This window comes from Sylvia atricapilla, chromosome 17 (assembly GCF_009819655.1).
Source record: "Sylvia atricapilla isolate bSylAtr1 chromosome 17, bSylAtr1.pri, whole genome shotgun sequence".
Classification (NCBI taxonomy): domain Eukaryota; kingdom Metazoa; phylum Chordata; class Aves; order Passeriformes; family Sylviidae; genus Sylvia; species Sylvia atricapilla.
The window spans coordinates 5,827,384-5,849,002 of record NC_089156.1 but is presented as its reverse complement, the minus strand read 5'-3'; the positions used below and the strand labels follow the sequence as shown (position 1 = coordinate 5,849,002).

At 44.3% G+C, this 21,619-nt stretch overlaps 1 protein-coding gene across 2 annotated transcripts; it reads right to left on the bottom strand.

The window, feature by feature from the left end:
• Window positions 1–673: 673 nt before the first annotated feature.
• On the bottom strand, window positions 674–18,118 carry UBE2L3 (ubiquitin conjugating enzyme E2 L3). 2 transcript variants are annotated; one of them, XM_066331383.1, is made up of 4 exons: window positions 18,018–18,118; window positions 9,764–9,859; window positions 6,306–6,492; window positions 674–3,276 (listed from the first exon to the last, which is right to left on the bottom strand). In XM_066331383.1, the coding sequence occupies exons 1-4, from the start codon at window positions 18,042–18,044 to the stop codon at window positions 3,122–3,124; spliced, it is 465 nt and encodes a 154-aa protein (XP_066187480.1). In that variant the 5' UTR covers window positions 18,045–18,118; the 3' UTR covers window positions 674–3,121. The 2 variants fall into 2 exon arrangements, with proteins under 2 accessions (XP_066187480.1, XP_066187479.1); XM_066331382.1 differs by lacking the exon at window positions 18,018–18,118 and adding an exon at window positions 17,370–17,426.
• Window positions 18,119–21,619: the final 3,501 nt, after the last annotated feature.

Here is a 21,619-nt window from a genome sequence, read left to right as displayed (position 1 = left end):
TCTGTCACTAATGGGAACTGTCGGACCTTTCCTCTAACACATCTGAGGACGTTTTTGTCCTGTACAAGCAGGAAAAACATCGAGGATGCGGTAAGAACTGTTTCTTCCGGCTCTTTCCTGCATTCGAGCGGGCGCCTGAGCCGTGTGAGGGGCCGGGGGAGACACGGGCAGCGCCACCCGGTGCCCGCCGGCCGCGCTGCAGCCGCCGCCGGAACGCCGAGCCGCAGCGGCGCGGACTGTCACCGCGGCCCCACGGAGACCCCTAAAACCTTACTGGAAACATTCACACCGCTCCATGTTCTAAGCGCTGGATTGGCTCTGATCGTACCCAGCACCTGTGGAATTTGGGATGCATTTCCTGGCAGCTGAGCACTGATGACCTGAGGGCAGCCTTTACCAGAGCCCCGTACTGTAAAAAATTAATTTTGTAAATGTCTTATTTTTAAATGAAAGCATTAACCCCCAAAGTTCCATTTAATTAGGGAAATGAATAATGAACTACTAAAAGACTACTCAACAGGGAACCTTTCAATTACATAAAATATAGAGAGATAAGGAAATTTCTCAGTGGTTCTGTGAAAGCTTTAAAGACAACCCAAGTTCAAATTAAAACACTACTACAATCCCAGTTAATTCCCAGACCTCTGTGAAAATAAAACCATGCCACGAAGCCTTTGAGAGCAATTTTTATTAGGGTAGCAGAATGGACTTGCAGAAAGCCTATACCAGTACTCCTGGGTGTAGTTTCACCAGTGCGCTGCTTTCATGGTGGATGTTGAACTGCACGTTTAGAATTCAGCATGGCTTAGGGAACCAGAGAGAACAAGAGCTTGATTTCCTGAGTTATCATAGGACTTCGCACTTGGCTTTCTCCTCCTCAGCCTTCAGCCACACAGGTGCCGGATCCCTTTGTTCAGAGGCTGCCCCAGACAGGCCAGCACTTCGTTTACACGTCTCAGTTTAGCAATGGGACTATGAAGAACACACCAAGAGCACTGACAGCGAGCTGTGTCTTCGTGTGAGCTCAGCAGCTGGATGGGCCCGGCCGGAGTTCCTGCAGCCCGTCCGTCCCTTCCCGCGGCAGCCGAGCACAGCCAGGCACACAGACGCAGTCTTTGACCTGAGAGGCTTTACAACCACACAGTAACTACTGAGTAGCAACGAGGGCAGCAGACTAGTGCTACAGTTTTGTTTCAAATAAAATTTAGAGGATGGTAAGTCTCCATGCCAACGGACATGATCAAAGGTACAGTGACTCAGGTGATGCAGAAGTTACACACTTCGGTTTGACAGATAATTTGGCATTATTTTATTATGAATCGGAGTGAGCGTGAACGAAACAAAATCAGTACCAACTTTCTGCAAATGAAGACACAAAGATGTGAAATTTGGTAATAGTGCTCTCACAAGCCTGAAAACACTTAGGAAATGCAAGTTTCCGTAAATAAGGTGAATGTGGTTTAACTTTATTTACCTGCCAAAGAATCTGTCTAAGAACACTTAAACATAAAATTTCTTAGCTCCCTAACTTATAAAAAAATTTACTTTCAACAGAGGTGAGGTACTGGGCTGTCATTGTTTAGACTAAATTGGAAATGAAAGCCAGAGGAGAGGGACGAATGAGGAAATAGCAAATACACAAGACATTAAAACCAAGAGAGATCTACTGCTTGACACACTAGTTCTGAAAGGTTGCAAAGGCAGAGGCTGTATTAAAACTGAATTTAGGAGTACAGGCAACCACCTAGGTGTCAGGGCATTTTTAACTCGGCTTCCTGCACATAGAAATGATATGTGCTCCCAGACAGCAATGGATTTCTGGAAATAATCCATTCACTCAGCAGCAGACCCCAGCTGCAGAAGGGGAGACAGCAGGTTGACTGTGTGGCAGTTTGACTGTGGAGCTAAAATCACGCTCTGGGCTGGGCAGGAAAGGCAGCAGCAGCAGCAGAGACACGGCAGAGGATGCTCAGCTCTGAACAGGAAGGGCTCCCTTTCCTTCAGCACGCTCAGGAGTGCCCTGGGGCTGCAGCTCCACTGACACCGGGCGCTCACCAAGTGCCCTGGCCCGTGTTTGGCACAGGCACAGTCTGTCACACCTCGCACTGCCGGGCCCAAGGCTCCAGGCCACCCCACAAACACACGTGCTCCTGATGCATTCTGAAGGAAATGTTCAGAGAGGACAGCAGGGCTGTCAGATTTAGTTCTTGAATTCAAAATTAACGATTCCAAAATAGTGATTTTAAACTCACAAGACAGTTTGTTACTTTGGTACCTCTTGGTCCCCAATTTCTGGAACTCTCCTGGATTGGTGGTAATGTTGTTCTGTGCACGTTTCCTGCTACTCTGCATAGGTATTAAGGATAGAAGTGAAGGAAGTTTGCAATCACGTTCCACTACTCGTTTGCTATGGATTTTTTTCCCAAAGTTTTCCAAGAGCAGAACATAAGCCATATTCTAATTCAATGACGCACACAAAAACTTGGGTTTCCCCGTTTAATAGACTTTGGCCAGATTTACATCAGACCCAGACATTATTTCTGATTGATTTTGTGGGGTTGGATTTTGTTTATTATGTTACAAACTGAAGTTTAGGGGAACTTGCAACAAGTCCCACAAAAGCACAGTGCAACATTTAGAAAGAAAGGCAAATGAAACTGCCAAACACTCAATCATTTTCTGCCAGAACTGGGGTATTTTTCCTAAGACATCACTTTGAGGAGGGGGTTAAAATTCCATGTATGAACTCAAGATAGTGGGAACTGCAAGGAAAAATAAGAAATGACAGCCACAACCTTTTCAATTTAAGGGCAGAATATAAGTCTAAGATATTTTTGATAAATTCTGACAAGAAAAAGAAAACAGCATACTTTAAAGTATATTGAAGCAGTGATTTTTAAACAAAGAAAGCAGAACTAGAACATCTTAAATTTTAATCCTTTCTTTACAGGTTACCTAGCCCACTTTTGATTAAGAAAACTGTAGAAAGTTAGTAACAGCCACAAGTTCACACCGAAAGGTGGCACTTGTCAATTTTCCATAGAGTCCTGCTTTACGGGGTGTCTCAAATGCACTGCTCCGATCTTCTATCATAGGTTGCTGACAGCACTTGTGTCAGATTTTAGTCCACTGGTCGCTTCTCACCATATTTCTTTGTAAACTCTTCAGCGTTCTTACAGAATTTTTTACGGTCCTTAGAGTATTCTTCAGCTAGGTCAGCCCGGAGGGGGTGCTCGGGCTGTGGATCATTCACCAGTGCTATGAGGGACTGGATTACTGTCAAGAGAAGTATAAATACCGTCAGACACTTAGATGGTTAATTTTTTTCAAATTCAAAATGTAAGCAAAATTCCCCTGTATGGAAAGAGCTTTAACTGCATTTCAATACAACCCCATAAATCTGGGGCCTTTTCAAGCGCAGGGCGTGAGTAAGCTGCAGTGATATGCCAAGATTTAGTTCAATGACCATGAATGAACACCAGAAAATCGTATTTGTAAACAAAATCAACAGGAATAGAGACCAAAGTGCACTACAAATTATTTCCCATGTAATTGGCATCCCATGTAAAATCCTCTCCTATGGCTGAGAATGAATCAAAGCTCTCGGGCAGGTTCACTGAAGGGATTGCGTAAGGATGGAATTTGCACCATGAAGAATTTCCCAACACCTGTCACAGTGACACAGCTGTGACTGAGCCTCTTCTGGAAACCCTTTTGACCAGCTTCATTTCCCTATGATTCTTACTTCTCCCATGAACAGCAGGCACGTTTTCCCTTTACTCTCAAATGCCAAGGTAGAGATGCAGTGGGCAAACAACGGGGTGAGACTGGCGAGGTGCTCACAGCAATGTCACCAATGTCCCTGACACTTTCTGAACAAAAGTCATCCTTCAGGAAATGGAAGTGCACCTGACATTTACACAGCAAACCTCACACCCCACAGTGCCATTTACTGCTACATTTTTCTCACACACATGCTCACAGCCAGTGGAAGCTCACAAGGGCAGTCCCACTGCCCAGCCACCCAAAGGTGTCAGTGTTCCTGCGCAGGAATGCAAGTTCATACAAGGATGATCAGAGAAGATACAACTCCAGCAGATGCTGGAACACCAGAGTGCCTTTGTCTGGGGCATTGATCTCAGTGATTTCCATCCATGAACAAGCCTCAAAACAAGTACTCAGAGCCACACTCAAATCTGATGTTTGTCTCTAAAATGCTAAACAGGAACATTTCTTGCCGCAAATCCAAGTTTAAACTGCAACAAACTATCTAAGGAATGTAGAATTGATACCAGCTTCCTTCACAGTAACTCACCAGTCCTGGCCTTACAACAACTGCCATCACATTGCTGAAACCAGAGAAGTGGCAATCCCTTCTCACTGAGCAAAGCATGCAAAAACACTGCAGAGAAAATGTCTGTTCAATAACCTCAATGACAGTAACAAGCCAGAAAAACCAGGCGTGGCAGAACAGGAGCTGCCTCAATACCCCCAGCATTTAAAAACTATCCTGCCATAACAGTTGTTTTTAATATTAAACATAAGTTAACAAAAAGTACAGCAGTACTTTTTGTGAAAGATGTACCTTTCACATTCAGTATGTGAAATGTAAGTTAATGATTTATGACAACTTAATCTCTTCACTTTTTCTGCCACCTGTGTGAACAAAACCAATCACTGATGCTGTACTAATGATGTCACATTATTTCACTGAGAAAAGCTGAGAGTGATTTTTCAGTGCAGAAGAAATCTGAAGAAAAAGGAATAGACATTTAAGCAGGGTTTTAGTAACTTTGTCACAGGTTCATACAGCCATGTAGTAACAACAGATGTTGACACTAAACTAATCAAAGAAAGACTTAAGACAAACAAACAAAAAAAAATCACAACACAGCAGACCTGGAGATATTTGCAGTATTTTGATACCCAGGATCAGTTCCAAATTTTGATTTTAGCTTTTATTCACTCTTTCAGATAAAAAGGGAATTGCTACTTCTCAGGGAGACACTATGTCCTGCATGCAAACAATTGTTTCAGTAGTTCCAGCTAATGACAGCTTGTTTTTCAAGCTGGGTAGAGACATGTAAGTCCTTTAGTTAATTAGCAAGGGCTGATAGCACCAAGACATGGCTGCTCAGGTGTGGAACAGAACAGAAACCTTCCACGTGTTCTTCCCATCTCCTCTCTCCAGAGGACCTTTGTCCTGTATAATCAGGGATAAATCTACAACAAATCCAGGATCTTGGCCATCCCATTTCACAGGTTCCTTTTGCTGCCACCTCCATTCTCACCAACATTCACCTGCCTCATCTCTTCTGAAACAACTACAGGAATTTTCCACAATCACACAACTGGAAGTACTTTCTTTAGCATGCAGGGGTACACAGAAATGGTTTCCTGTCAGGAGCACAGACCACGTGAAAACAATCTTAAAGAAGAGCCTGGAGGAGAGAAGTATTTTCCCCTATGGAACAAGATTTTTCAGTGTCACTGAAGCTCTAGCACTGCCCTAAACTGGTACTCATCTGAATTAACACTCTTAAAAAACCAAGCATTTTTTCCAAGGATGTTTGCTTTCTGTATGTATAATAATGAAAGCTTAACACCCAACTAATCATTACCTGCCAGACAACACAGAATTCTCACCCCAACAACCCATGCAAGCAACAACAGGAAACAACCCTACTTATAGTGCACTTAAGTCTGCCACAGAACCTGACAAAACCTTTTTCCTTACAATATTTAGATTCTTATCAAAAACACACAACAAGCCCAACAGCAACGATCTTTCAAGAACTACAAGTTAATCTGTGGTATTATTTCAGACTTTGTTTAAGACTCCTGTGATATTTCAAGGCACATGTTCAAATCACTGAACCACAGGGCAGATTATAAAATATAAAAGGCCTTGAGGTTTTTGACCCTTTCTTTCAAACATCCAGGAATTTACTGAACACCTCTGGATTCTAAAAAAGAAACACAGAACAACCCCCACACAAATTACCAGCAAAATTGTAAAGTATGCCAAGGACACTTCCTTAATAAACCCCTTAGTCATGAAGAGTTTTGTGGTTTCCTGGAGGTGGAAATGCCACTTCAGTGCCAGTACCTCCCATTCCAGTAACAAAACGAGATTCCACAAGAGTTGTACTCTTTGCTCAGAACATGTGATTCATGACACAAACCTTACAATGAATATACCCTCAAAGCGCTGAGGGGCTGGCAGGTGAAACATTATTAGCTTTAAATTCAAACACTCTACAAAGTTCCTCAATACTCAGTTCCTTCTCCACATGGAGTCCTACCTTGGTCAGTTTTGGTTGCTGGCTTCCAGTTTTCAGCACTAATTACTGGCAGACAAACCTGCCCCTTTTCATCGATGTTAGGGTGATAGATCTTTGTTTTAAATGTAATCTTAGGAGGTTTGAATGGATATTCTGCTGGGAAGTTGATTTCAATTCTGAAGGCTCCTTTATCATATGGAGGATTGTCCTGCAAGAAGAAGGCAGAATGTCAAGACTGTGGCACATGTTAATGGCTACAAGTGAAAAGCAGCATGGTACAGACTTGGGTTTCTTTGATCTCTTGAATGACCTCTTTGAAAGGCATTTTCTACCAACACTACTGCCAGGTTTCTGTGTCAGGAAACATCAAAACCTACGTGAGAGGCAATACAACCTGCATTTGCATCCACTCTGGAAAAAACACGCTGCCATTGTCCTACAGCTGGCTGACATTTCTGTGGGCAAGAATTTACTCCACTTACTTCCAACTCAAGGCCCTCTCCAGTAAGTAGTTTTATTCCCAGCTTTGTGTTTCGAAAAACATAGTAAACCCTTTCCACAACACAAACAGCAAACCTGACAAGGGAAATGGGTTTCTGAACATTATTCTGTGTGTCTCACAACATGGTGGCATGAACAGCAATGCAATTTGGTTTGCCAGATCTCCCTAAATGTTTCGAGAACGTTTTTGTGCTGACTACACAAAAATCTGCTGAGCATTCATTGGTACTAAAGATAGATATTCACTGTGTTTGCTGATGAGAACATTCTGAATTTGTATGCAGTTTTAGCACCCACTCTTATCAGATCAGTTTTGAAGGAGCAGGATGAGAGAACTGTGAAGTGAGCAAAGCAGTTCTTCATGCTGAAACAGAAAAAACAATGCCCAGAATTTCACTTAGAAAAACCTGTTAGACTATTGATACTGATGCTTCAGATGCTGCACAAGAGAGGCAGAACAAAAATAAACTATTGCTACATTTAAAGCCTATGAAAATATCATTCTGCACTGAAAACAGTAACTATGGAATGAAGCCTTTCCAAACACTCTGGGAACAAGAATCAAAGGATGAGAGTTTCCAGTTGGTGTAAAGTATAATCACACACATTCTTCATCAGCAACCAGACCCTTCCCTGCAATCAATTCCACTGCAGAATTTACCAATATTTGGGGGTGGGGAGCATTCTATTAAAATATTTGTCAACAGAAAACATTCCATTTTAGGCTCATTCATTTGGAGAATCTGGCTGTATGTATGTAATACAGCAATTTCTGCCAGGGGGAGAGGCAACTACAGCAGCTTTAAAATCACTTTTTACCCAAGCAATCCTAAAACCTTTGGAAGTTGAACTAGTAACTTGTGGTGGTGGTGACAGCTTAGGCAGTCACTGCCCTCTTCCCCCACAGCTCAACTGTTCTTGCCTCCACCATGTGCTGTACTTTGTGAGGATGTTCAGTGAACTGACAGCAGAAGTGACCTGCCTTAAAAACATCCACCTTCTTCTCTGTGCCTCTTACATCAATAAGGAGCCTGGGCTACATAGTCTTGTTTTGATGTTGAAATCAGTTTACCTTGGCCACCCACAGGACACAAACTCCTTCATTCTACAATTTAGAACAGGAAAAGAAGTTGACCAAATTGAAGCATCTTCAATTTCCTTCTCGATTGAGTGAACACCCTTAAAAACTAACATTTTTTTCTGAAGAACAGAATATGTTACAAACAAGAGGTTTAAAGCTTTACAGCTCACCTTTACATTATCTGTCACAGTAATTCTATATGAACACTATTAAAAATAATAAGCATTATCTTTCACACCTTCAGTAAGCAGCTGACCAAGAAATGCCCAGTTATAGCATTTAACAATCAGTAACTGGTTAGTCCTACTGAAATATGTGTCTTTAAACCCTAAGTAGGAACATTTGCTAAAATGGAAACAGCACGTGAAGCAAAAAGACAGAGAAAAAAGTTTAACTTTCAATGAGCTCATTAATTGCATTTTTAAGCCATCAACTCTGGTACCAAAAATAGCTAAAGAAACAGTGACATTAAAACATCTATAGCATAACCTCAGAATAAAAACATACTACTCTTTGAACACAACACATTTGAAATTACTACAGGAAGTGTAATTTCATAACAAAATTCTCCCTTAACTATACCAGCAGTGAACTTGAGGCTATTTCCCCTGTAACAGGGCATTTAACAAGCCAAAAAGCAGGTCTGGAGCACAGTTCACTGCACCAACATTCAAACACTTGTGATGCTGCACAGCTTTGCAAAACAAACACCATGCTCATCCTCTGTCGAGCAGAAACTGTTAAGATTAGGAATGTGCAGTGTACATTCCTAATCTTAACAGGAATAAACAAGTATTTTTGTGTTTTGTGTTCATTAGTCATATTTACCAAGCTTATGCTGCTTCAAAGGATTATCAAAGCAGTAAACTGTTACACATGAACCACAAAGTGGCTGATTAAAGCAAGTTGTTCCTCAGCTCTGTCAAATTCCAGAGTCAGATCCTGCTTGCTTTGTTTGCAGGAGTGTCAGCCGCTCCAAGGAGCCACTGGCAGGCACAGAAGTAAACAGCAAACTTAATGTATTCCACAGCATTTAAAGTGTGAAGGCCCAGCCATTCCCTCAGCCCGAGCCATGTGAGCTCCAGAGCAGCCTGACTAACGAGGCAGAGGCACTGCTACAGACATGTCTCAAGTCTTACTCATGTAATAAAAAGACAGACTTACAGTGGTTGGGGAGGCTTTTTGGCAGCACCCACAGAAAACCACAACTGCTTCCCTCATGGCCCATCCCCTGCTGCTGCAGACTAAAAATAGCTCTTAGAACCAAGCCAGCCACTTCCCACTGCTATGGGCCACAGCAGTGGGAAATACAAGGGGTGAAAATCCAAGTGACTTTCAACCAAGAAATCAACACATCACATTTCCTGCTTTCCCCTTAGGAACAAACCCTCTCTGTTTGACTAATAAAATGGTTATCTACTTTGATTAAACATTCCCTAAGAAGACTGTAGTCCTTTTAAAAAAATTAAGTGAAAACAGGTTTATTTAGGCACTAACTAATGCCTAAATAAAGATATTACTTTCTTTTAAAGAGCTCACTTTGGAAAATCCAAACCTTTCCCTTCCATTGAATTTTTCCCAATACTCAGTTTTATCCTAGTAATAAATCTCGTAAGTTAAAACCCCACCTATTAAGGAGTAAAAGCATTTTATATTTCCATTCTTTTTCCCATGATCACATAGGTTTTGTACTTCAGGGTTAATGTAAAGCCAAACTTCACTTGGTTCCCCTTTCCAACACCTCTCCCAGCAGCCCATCGTGGAGCTGCAGCCCGTGTCAGCCCAGGCCCACAATAATTCTTTCATGGCCACCAGCAGCATTTCTGAGCTGGGGATTTATGAGATACAAATGATCCTCATTTTATTTTAAAGCTCACAAGGAGTAGTCTATACTCACAGGAACAATAAGCCCTTGCCAGGTCAATAAATTAGCTTCATCAACCTGGATATTACGGAAGTTTTTCATTCCACATTTGCGGATTTCTTCAAGCTCCTGAAAAGCAAAGCAAAGTGTTAAGTGTAAGTTAATAACTGTATTAAGTAAGATGTTCACATTTCTTTTTCAAAATGCTTAAAGGTCAATGTGGTTTTCTTTAATTAGTGGTGGCAACCCACATAAATGAGAAATAAAATTTTGTACCTCTAAAAAGTAAAATTCTCTGAGATGAGATATTAAAACCCTTCTTTTCTGGTATGTGAGGAAAACACAAAAATATCTTGTTATTAAAAAGACACAATGAAGCAGAATTATTAAAAAACTACATTTAAAAATGTTTTTCTATCTCAAATGCAAATCAGTGCCTTTGGTCACAGACTATTGATAACACTCTGAGATGCAGAAATAAAATGCATCTTAGGATTTGTGTGAAGGAGAACAGTGATTTGGAAGAATTATTTCATAATAGTTTTAACCAGGGATAAAACCACAGAACAGGCCAATTATTTCAACTGAAAATGAACAAATTCCTGCATGAACAGCTTAAACTGATCCAAACCCAGAAAAACATCAATCTAAGCCTCGTTTAGAGCAGTAACTTGAAAAAATTCAGCTTTCTCTCTGTTTAGTATCTCAAAGCTCACAGTACACATTAGGATTCCTCCCTTTAAAGCTGTGTCAGTCTTGAGCAAGGTTATCTTTCAGCACCAGATGAACTATTTTCAATCAGTTAGCAAACCAGGTATCACCAAAATAAGCATTTCAGCATTTTTATATTTAAAATGACACATAAGCCCTACTGTAGGGTCTGTTTCCTGGAGTATTTCATAAGACCTAAAAAGAAACACCTCAAGGTTTCACTTTTATTTCCCCCACAACCATTACAGCCCTCTGTGGCTGAACTCTGCCATTTTATCTTTAAAGAGAATTTAACCAAATACGAATTCAACCATCATCCACAGCGAAACATAAAAGTTTCCCAGTGCTTTCAGAACTGCAGCACATGTCTGGCTGCATGGGTTAGGAAAAATATTGCTTATACAGCAGCACTGGGGTGCTCTGACAGTGCTCAGCTCTGCACTGGGTGCAGGCACCTTGAAAAATTAGGTTTGCTATAATTATGATAAACCCACCAATTACAAGCAAAGCCACTACACAATGAGAAACAAAAGAGATCAGTTTTCCTGCGACAAGTGCTGTACTGCCCATGGTTTGTTTTCTAAAATAGTTGTGTGTTCATCTTGGATCAAACCTTCCTGCACTTGACTGGCAGATTTAATACTTGCAGTAACCTCTTGCATAAATTCAGCATCATGATAAAATTCAAACCCAAAGGGAAAACGAGAATTCCAAATGCATGTGAAACAAAAATCACGAGAGCCACATATCAGCAAATGAACATTTACATTCGTAAATGTAAATTTACATTCGTAAATGTACATTTTCATGTACATTCACCTACTAAAGCAAGAGCATACTCTGAACACAGACATTTAACCTTGGAGGCTTGGATACTGAATTGATGCCTAACACTATCTTCATGACACTGACTTTTTAGTCTAGACCCACGGAATAATCCTTAAATTCCACTGCTGCTCCATTTATGCAATGTCACAGACAGTTTGGGTGTTCTCTCTTTTTTTTTTTTTTTTAAGAGCTAAGAGGATTATCCTATTTCCTTAGAGCAGGAAAACATAAACCCCCCCCAAATAATCCCATGAAGCATATTTATAGGGATAGAGAGCAACCCAAAATATTCCAAAGAAAATAACCTTTATGATGGCAGCTCTAAGAGGTGCTTTACCATCCCTCAGAGTGCAAATCCCCCCGTGCCCTGAGAGCTCCTGCACAAAGCAGCAGCTCAGGGGGAGTCAGGAGAGAACCTGCTCTGAACTGAGTTCTGCTGCTCACTCCCATCACACACAGAGCTGTGAAATCACGACTCCACAGCATGGAAAAGGAATAAACGCCACTCGACACTAGATGTAACACATCAAACACAAAATAAGATAATTCTGTAGGTATTTAAGCATGAATAAACGTGCAACAAAGTGCCTTCAAAACTTCAAAACAAAAAGGCAAGGAAAACGGGGTTAGAGTATTTTCTGGTTACTATAGTAAAAACATGCACGTGACAGAAATCTCCCCCATTATCCCCAGTGGGACTGCAGCTTCCATGCAGCAGCTTTTGTCCCAGGTTCAGACAATAGCACTGTACTGCTGCTGCCCCAGAGAACAATTGCCCACATGCAAAAAAAGGAAGGACTATGACTCTATAATTCAGGTATGTTATTAAGCTAATAAAACAAATTAGAAAAGCATGGCTTCGCTTTGCTGGAAAATCAAACACCTACATTTTATAGCTAGATTCAGGTTAAACAATTGAGTGCTGAATTAAGAAATGAAAGAGTCCCATACAGAGATCAATATAAAATTGTAAAACTTTGTATGGCATCAATGAAAAGTTATAATAAACATGCAAATTGTTTCCTATTTCTCGTCAAGTCCACCATATGAGAGAGGGAATTAAACAGTAGAGAGGCACTAAACTTGACAAAAATGATTCAGGCCATCTTCCTGTGTAAACTGACAAGTGAGGCCTTTGCAGGAAAGCAGCTCCGAGGGGTACACGCCTGGGAGTGGCCGGTGCTCCTGTCCTGGGGAGGAGCCGGGTCAGGGCACAGCCCGCTCCCGGGCCGGCACCTCAGCTGCGGCTCAGACTGTAATTCACACCAGAGATGACTCTGTGTACCAGGAGTGTTTCACACTCTGTGTGTCACCCCAAACCAAGCAGCTCCGCGGCGGAGTTCTTTACACACAGCTTTTCCCCACCACGGCAGTGTGCCACACACAGGCCGAGCCTTCAGGAGCGGTAAGACCTCGCCATTCACAGCTGAAGCCTGTGAGGGGAGTTGTTTTGTTTTGTTTTTTCTTCTGGCAACTGCCAAAACCCATAATAAGGATCTAACTGCCTCAGGGCTAGGGAGGCAGACACAACTGCAGTATAAAAGTACTGTTAAAAAAGTGAATGAGCTACTAAATACTTTCAAGCAGCAGATTAAAAACTAACAATACCTTTAACATGGGCTTGAGCAACTCCAAACCGGCAAACACTGCTTTATGAGGTAAAAGGATACAGTCCAGATATTTATTTCAAAGTAATACTTAGGAGTCTAGGCAGACAGTAAATAGATTAATTCCTTTTCTTGTCCTCCACCCCTTCATTTTGTCAAGTAACATAATTAAAGGGGCATAGGAGAAGCATAACTAAAGGTTAGATGACTGCAGTGAGAATTTCAATCTTCATTCCCCACTCCTTTATCAACCTTGTATGTGACCTTGCTGCATTGGTTTATCCACTTGAAAAACCGAAATGTCTTAGTTCGTGGGGATTTCCTGAGAGACGATGCTTGTAATTTGGAAGTGTTCAGACAAAGTGTTACACACAGCACACGAAATGGAGACAACGCTGTTTCAGAGGTGGTACCTGATCTTCAAGCACATAATGCTGAAGGGAGTCATAAAAGTACATACTACTTCTCATACACAACCATTAAAGGTTTAAATTTGTCATTTTCAATACTGTTGTAATCATTTGTGCTGTTCAAAAATGTAAATGTTTGAAAGCAGAAAGAAAAGTGGCATCCGCTTAAAATGTAGCAAAGTCTTTTCAAAAACCTCCAACTGTTTTGTCCGTGAATCTTTCAAGTTTTGTGACTTCTCTAAAGCCCAAGGCAGATAGGAAAATGCAGTAAAACTACCCGTAAGACTGCAATCCCAGAATATGGGAATAAGTGTAAGAGCTCACACTGACTTTAGTATGTTCTGCATTAAGCACAGAATTCTACTAAATTCACAAAGAAAACCAAATGTCTCCTGAAATAAATCTAAACCATTATTACAATTTATATTTATCTGTTTATGAATACATTCTACAAAAAGTTCCAGTAAGTCAAACAGGCTCCAAACACTGCTCAGGAACTGGCCAGTTTCACTTTCTGGATTTACAGTACAGAGAAGTCTTAGTAAAACCTTAAAATCTGATCCTACCACACACACAAAAATCCATCACAAATCCAACCAAAACCAGAAATAGAATCAGCACTAACTTTCCTCTGCAACATTACAACCCTGTATACTCACTTGTTATTGACTGAGCAATTCTGCTTTTTGGCAAAGAATTTTCATTTGATTAAAAATCCTTTTGTCAATTCTCAGTTCCAAAAAGGGAAAAATGCATTGATATTCTCACTTCTGCCTAAGGACAATCACACGTTGCTCAAAACCATACTTCCCTTGTTACTAAGAACTGAAGTTTGGAATTCCTTTAGAATTTAGAATTCTTCAATTTAGAATTCTTTTTCAAGTATCAGAGTTGTTTAAAACCCCTTTATTTGGGAGCACTACAGTGTTTACAGGACCACAGCATCCTGGAGATTGCAGGCCATCTACCTGGGTGTGGTCCCATGTTTGTATTTTATCATGGAGTTCAACAGTTGCATAAATGTTTGACTATGCAACTATGGAAGCAGAGTAAAAACAATAAAATTAAAGTAATTGTCTACACATCTCACTTCCCACGTGAAGCGTTATTTACTCTTTAAATCGGTTTTCAATTTCTGTCACTAAAGGTCCTTCTGAACACCTAAAGCCCAGGAAAGCAAAGCTGAGCCCCATCCCAGGCAGTGACCACGGCAGGGCTCAGCACAGCCTCCCCCAAGAGCAGCCAGACGCTGTGGGAGGCGCAGCTCAGCGCCACAAGTCACATTTCCCCTGCAGTGCTGTGAGTGTCCAGGCAGAAGAGCTTCCCTCTGCACCTCCCCACACCCAGATCCAGCACGGGAACGGCTTCGTTCACACCCCTGGGTGCCAACTGTGCAGAGCCTTTCCTTCTCCTCTGGGAGATCCATGTCCCCATCACACGGCCTGGAGACAATTTCTATGAGAAAGGGCCATGAAGCCCTGTATACTCTTCAAAGAGAAGCCTTAGATCCTCTCCTAAGTATGATTGATCCATATTTGCCTGTCTGAACCCTGGGAGACTGCCCACACCTTGACAAAGATTCATCCCCACTGGTCACATTTCACAAGGAGTGAGGATTCAACAACTGGGGCTCTTTGAAAAGGTGTAATGGTGGCTCCACCCCCGATGTCACCAGAATATGAGTCATTAGCCATGTTTGTTTCATGTTTGTGCTAAGCTAGGCGTGCTCCTGGAAGGGCACACCTCCACGGAGCTGCTGTGAATCAGCCGAGAAGACTTCAGTTAGATGGCACCATTTGATGGGATAAAGCCCGGCAAAAAGAGGCCATAAAAAACCTCTTTGGCCTAAAGAAGGTGATTTGTTCAAACACATCCTCAGATAACAAGTCAATCTTGTTGTCTTTATAACTTGAATTCATTCAGTTTAAAACTGAACGGTACGAGCAGAATGGCAAAATTTGTAATGCTTGTTTCAAACCGAGGTTTGTGAACTCCAGGTGCCAATGGCCTCCCCAGGGGGAAAAGGGCTCCCATTCCACCCGGACAGGGGACACGGCTCCCAGCTCTCTCCAGGCAGACAGGGAGTTATTATGGATGTGCTGCATCCAGTCCCTTTGAGCCACGGTGATTAATATGAGTAACTATGATGCATGACTTGAGTCCAGAAAAAATGCAGTACTTCAAAATGTTGGCAAGAACTTAAGGAAACAGGGATTGCTTAATTTTATATAACTATAAAAGGTTTAAGGTTTAGTCTCATTTATCAAAGACAAGCTTGATTATTTTGCTCAAAGAAAAGACAGTTAATGCTTACCCTAAATTATTTTAAAGGTAATTGACTGACACAGTGAAAACCCCTATTTCCTTTAGTTATAATCACTCATCACTCCAAGATCCTGACAAAGACGCCCCCAAGACTCTTCCCCATCACAAAACTCCAACGGTGAAAGACTTTAAATCAAAGTCCCTGCGAATGCGGGCCTTTAACAGTGATATTAGGTTGATGCCCATGTGAGTGTGGACCTTCACATCATGCTGCAGCAATCCCGATGACATCATCCCTACTCTAAAAGAGAGCTCGACTTTGTTCCTATCAGATGAACGGCAGAAGCAGAGCCTTTAGGGCTGCCTTGACTGCCCAGAGCAGGACGGGAACTGCTGATTTAACAGCCTCTGCAAGTTGTGGGCCAGAGCATCCCACAGCTCCTGAACTGCATAAACCCCCCACACAACATAAACAACACACGGATATCAGGCAACAAAAACAAAAGTGAAAATATAATGGCTGAGTTATCAATGTCTCCTTCACTCCCACACCACTCCCTCCAAGAAACAACTGCCACACCAATTTTCTAGAAAATAAGGTCACATTATCAAAACTCCTTTTTAGTGTATTTTAGTTTGAAGTACAAACTAATTTTTTAGTTTCAGAAGTATAGTGAAAATGAAGGGGGATGAAAAGCAAGAGGTACTGAAAATATTAAGAAGAAATTTTCTTGCCTTTCAGATTTTTATTTCCTCTTTTAAATCAACAAAAAAAAAAGTTGAAAATATACATTATTGCTATCAGAGTAGTAGTGATGTGCTCCTGAACAATTAATTTTTCTTCAGAACAAACCTGCCTTACAAAAATAGTAACAACTATTTAATTTTATATCTGAAACTAAGGGAAACCTTATTTGAGTATAAAGCAACAGACATAGTGATTATGATACTAAAGCCCTGAGAAAATATAGAGCTATCAAAAATGAAATTAAAAATGAATTCAATCTCACCAGGATCCTTAAGGACAATTAAATGTTTATGCCTACTGATTTTTAATATATATGAATGACACTGCACACAATCTATTTACTATTTAATTTTTAAATGCTCCAACAAAATGAGTCCTACAGAAGCACTGCTGAGCTATTGGTCTCCTCTAAAATACCCGAGTTATAATGGTAATTTATACATCTGCACCATTAAGGAAATGCAACTTCAGGACGTGTCATGAACACGGTGAAATCCCAGCCCTACTGGGGGTCCATGTCCTTGAAGGCAGCTGTAAAACTGGTATTAAAGGATTAAGTTGAACAGAATCACCCGAGTATCAGTGAAATCCCAGCGCAGGGCTGCTCTGCACCCCACAGGGGCAGGGTTTTTAATAAGGGTGAAACATTGCTCAACAGTTACAGGGTCTTTCTCCTCCATTTCCCAGGACTGGCCTGTAAAGTTCATTGATTTCCCCACAGGCACTTTGCATGCAAATCTGGGTTCTGCCACAGCATTTTACAGATGAATAAATCATATGCCACTATGTACGTGTGTCCTAGGCAAACCTCACTGCTTACAGTTTGTGATGTTAATTGGCAATTATATACAGCACATCAAATAAATTTGCGTGCTTTGGGGGCAATGGTTACTATTTTCCTTCTAAGAAGCACCTCCCTCCTCAAAGAAAATAACGAGGAACATAATGCCGAGTGGTATTTAACCACAAACTATACGTGCTCTTGGTTACAGCCCAACCGGGGCCGAGTTTCCATTTCCAAGTATCATCCACCGTTCAGAACAAATAAAGAGCGAAGACAAAAACATTACCACGTCCGCAGAGAATGAAGAAACTTCTGAACCCAGGTCCATGTTTCTGTATGATAAGCCTCTTACTCATACAAGGAAGAGGTTATTCTCCGAAACAACGAACACGAAATTATTTCATCTCTGGGCGTCTGGGGACGGTTCCTCACCGGGGCAAGCGCGGGGGAGCGGGGAACCTCCTCCCGCAGGGAGAGAGGGAGGAGAGGGCGCTTCCCCGCCAGCCCTCCCCCGGCAGGCCCGCCGAGCCCTCCCGCCGCCCCGGGGATGCCCCGGCCCCGGGCGGCGGCGTTTCCTTCCCCCGTCCCTTCCTCTTTGCTTAGTCACCCTGGAGCCCCCCGAGCGAGGGGGTCGGGGCGGCCCCCGCCCCGCGCCCCCGCCCAGCCCCGGGCGGCAGCCGGGCCCGCGGGGCGCTGCCGGAGCGCGGGGCGGCGGCGGCGGGCGGGCGGCGCGGCCCCTCACGGCCGCGGCCCAAGTGCCGGCTGCTCCCGCTCCGGCCGCTCGGGCGCGGGGCGCCGCCGAGGGGCGCGGGAGAGGCCGCCCCGGCGGGGCGCGGCGGGGGAGGCGGCCCCGCGCCGCCGGAGGGGGCCGGGGCGGAGGGGCAGCCGCGGGGGCCGGGGCCGCCCGCCCGACGGCCCTGCCCGGCGCTGTTACCTTCATCAGCCTCCTGCTGGCCGCCATCTTGGCTCTGCTGCTGCGCCCCACAATGCATCGCGGCGCGGGCCGGCCGCTAAACCCTGCGCTTCCTGGGGCGGTGCGCGGGCGGGGCGGGGCGTGCGCTCGGCCCGGCTGTGTTCGGCTCGGCTCGGCTCGGCTCGGCTCGGCCCGGCCCGGCCCGGCTCGGCCCGGCTCGGCTGTGTTCGGCCCGGCCCGGCCCGGCTCGGCTCGGCTCGGCCCGGCCCGGCTCGGCCCGGCCCGGCTCGGCCCGGCTCGGCTGTGTTCGGCCCGGCTCGGCCCGGCCCGGCTCGGCCCGGCTCGGCTCGGCTCGGCTCGGCTGTGTTCGGCCCGGCCCGGCCCGGCTCGGCTGTGTTCGGCCCGGCCCGGCCCGGCTCGGCTCGGCTCGGCCCGGCCCGGCTCGGCTCGGCTCGGCTCGGCTCGGCTCGGCTGTGTTCGGCCCGGCTCGGCCCGGCTCGGCTGTGTTCGGCCCGGCTCGGCCCGGCCCGGCTCGGCCCGGCTCGGCTCGGCTCGGCTCGGCTGTGTTCGGCTCGGCCCGGCCCGGCTCGGCTCGGCCCGGTCCGGCCCGGCCCGGCTCGGCTCGGCCCGGCCCGGCTCGGCCCGGCTCGGCTCGGCTCGGCTCGGCTCGGCTCGGCTCGGCTCGGCCCGGCTCGGCTCGGCTCGGCTGTGTTCGGCCCGGCTCGGCTGGGCTCGGCTCGGCTCGGCTCGGCCCGGCTCGGCTCGGCCCGGCCCGGCCCGGCCCGGCTCGGCTCGGCTCGGCCCGGCCCGGCCCGGCCCGGCCCGGCCCGGCCCGGCTCGGCTCGGCTCGGCCCGGCCCGGCTCGGCTGTGTTCGGCTCGGCTCGGCCCGGCTCGGCTCGGCTGTGTTCGGCATCACTCGGCTGTGCTCGGGTCAGCCCGGTTTGGCTCGATTCGGCCCGGCTCGGCCCCCGGCGCCCTGAGGTCTCGGTGGTGCCTTTTAATCACCAGCCCCTGAAATCAAACTGTTGCTGTGCCTTTTTCTCTTTACTGTGCGTCCCCTGGTACCATCTTCCTCGGCGGCGAAGAGACAACCACCTGCAGTTACAGGCTTTCTCAAACAAGCCCATATCCTCTTCAGAGCCCTTCATAAGCTTTATTTCTTAGTTTCTTCAAACGCTCTGAAGGAAGAGGGACGGGCGGTTTCAGAAGAGGCATCTGACCACAGAACCACCCTCGGCTCCGCTGGTCTCTGATGAAACCAGCCTTGGCCTTCCCTCACCTTAGCGGCCCAGTCCAGCCTCACCCCCGCTTCCAGCTCCCTGCCCCAGCTCCTGAGGAAACTGCTGTGGAACAGAAAATCCACTGTCAGTTCTGGCCAAGCCTGTCGTTTCCCATGTGCTATTTCACCCTTCAGTGCAGCTCTTACTGGAGCTGCTCCCCAGCTCTGATCCACGGGATCCAGCATCAGTGCAGGTGTCCTCAGGTATCCAAGACACAGGGCTGGCAGAAATAAGTTACCGCATGGGCCTGGGACATAAGTTACTACATCACATCTTAAATGCAAGCAGACATCTGTGTTCAGGCACCTGACCTGCTCCCTAAAGCCTTCTCCATTGACCCAGTGTACTCAGGAATTGCTGGATGTGTGTCCTCAATTCCCCTTTCTCCCACCCTTGTGTGGGTTCTTGTCCTCACTTGATCTAACACTTGTTCTACAGAACAAGTCACCAACAAAGTTCTAAGCTCTAAAATAAACTTTACATACTCATACAACCTGAAAAAGGAAACGTTGCGGTTATTACAACAGGCTTTCAAAAACTTGTAAAAACGCAACAGAAGTTTCCAATTATGAAGCACAGGATTATAATCTTAAAATTAGTCTTTAAATAAGCTATTTGCTAATCAATATTTACATTAATATAGTGCTTATTGCTGCAAAACTCAATCAACATTTGTTAATGAAATAAGCTATATAGCACCTAAAGGGATCACCTTAATCCTCACCTACTTCATACGCATATTATGAAATAGTTTGTAAATAGTTACTACATATATTTGATGATCATGATAACTTTATTCTATTAGATATGTAAAGATTTTTGCATTCATTTTACTCCAGGGAAATGGAGTCAGAGGAAGCTGAAAGAGGCAGACCCTCGTGGGGAAGTAGTGGAGAGATGCAAAGCGAGCCTGTGCTGACTGGGTGGAGAAGTTACACATGTGCCAGGCAGGCACGGGCTGTGAGAAAGCAGAAGCTGCAGAGACTCTCTGAGGATTCTCGATGTGCTGCTGAAGTGGGATGCTGGTGATAAAGATTTAAAAATGCTGACATCTGATAAAAGAGCTAGTTCAGATTCTGTGATTGTGAAATGTAGAAATACCTAAATCTGATACCATGGTAACTTGGAAGAAGAGTTCTTACAACTGATTATCCAGATGTCTACAAATATGAAAAACAAGCTGCTTCAGATACTATCTTGATTTCTTTATTTGCCAAAACTCTATTTATATCTTCAGCTCATCTTTATTTGACTGCACAATTTTCCAAGACTACCATATGTCTTCGCATATTCTCTGAAGACTTTTTCCCCAAAATACAATTATTCTGTCCCTCATCTCTACCTGCATTCAGACACAGAGCCACCAAACACCAGAGGGTACTAGAAGCACCACAGGGAATTCTGAAATTACTATCTGTAGTTTTAATCCATGAATTTACAGCTTGTGAGAGAGTGTCAGAAGCAGCTGGGATAATTATAAATTAATCCGCATTTCCTTTAACAAGACAAGAATACTTCCCATGCTATAACTAACAACAGCCCAGCCAGCTCTTAAGAAATTGGTGTTGAGTGCAGCTGTCCTCAGAAATTGACACTTAATGTTGAAATCATTCATTACAGCAATGTTTGGGAAGTTTACACAGAACTCTCACACCTGCTGCTGTGGATCCTTCCAGTGCCTGGGCCAGGCTGGATCCAGAGCAGATCTGATGGTGCCAACACTCACGTGCACCTTGGGGATGACCAAGGACTGCAGTCCTACTCCCAGTGCTGAATCCCATCTGGGTGCCAGTCATTAAGTCAGGACACGCTGCTGTACAATCCTGGAGAAGCAGCAGGAATTTCTTTTCAGACAGAATTTCATCAATTATCCCTCCTACTCTTCTGTCAGCAGCAAAATCCTGGCCATTTGTTACATAGCTTGGAAGATGGTTCTGCATTTTTAAACTTGCCTTTTGGTGCGGTTTCTAGGTTGCATCTATTATTTTAGTTGACACTTAAGAGTGTCCAGAATGCAGGTTTTAGTGTTTATCCTGTAATATCATCAAAAGATTGGACACTCTACTTATGTCTGCCCTCTGCCAAAGATAACTTTTGATCACATTTCCGCTTTTTAAAGCAACATAATTGTTCCACTTCTAAAAAAGAAATTGTGCAAACAGACTTTGTGAACAAGTGAGCCACAAGAGCCCAGCCACTGAAAACTTCAGAAAAAATTCTCTTGGCTACTTTACTGTTATGAAATGGCCATCTGAAAGAAAACAAAAAACCTCATGAAAACTGAAGGGAAGAGGAAAGAATAAGAATAATTTGGTTGCTGTATGAAACCTTGGTATACCCCC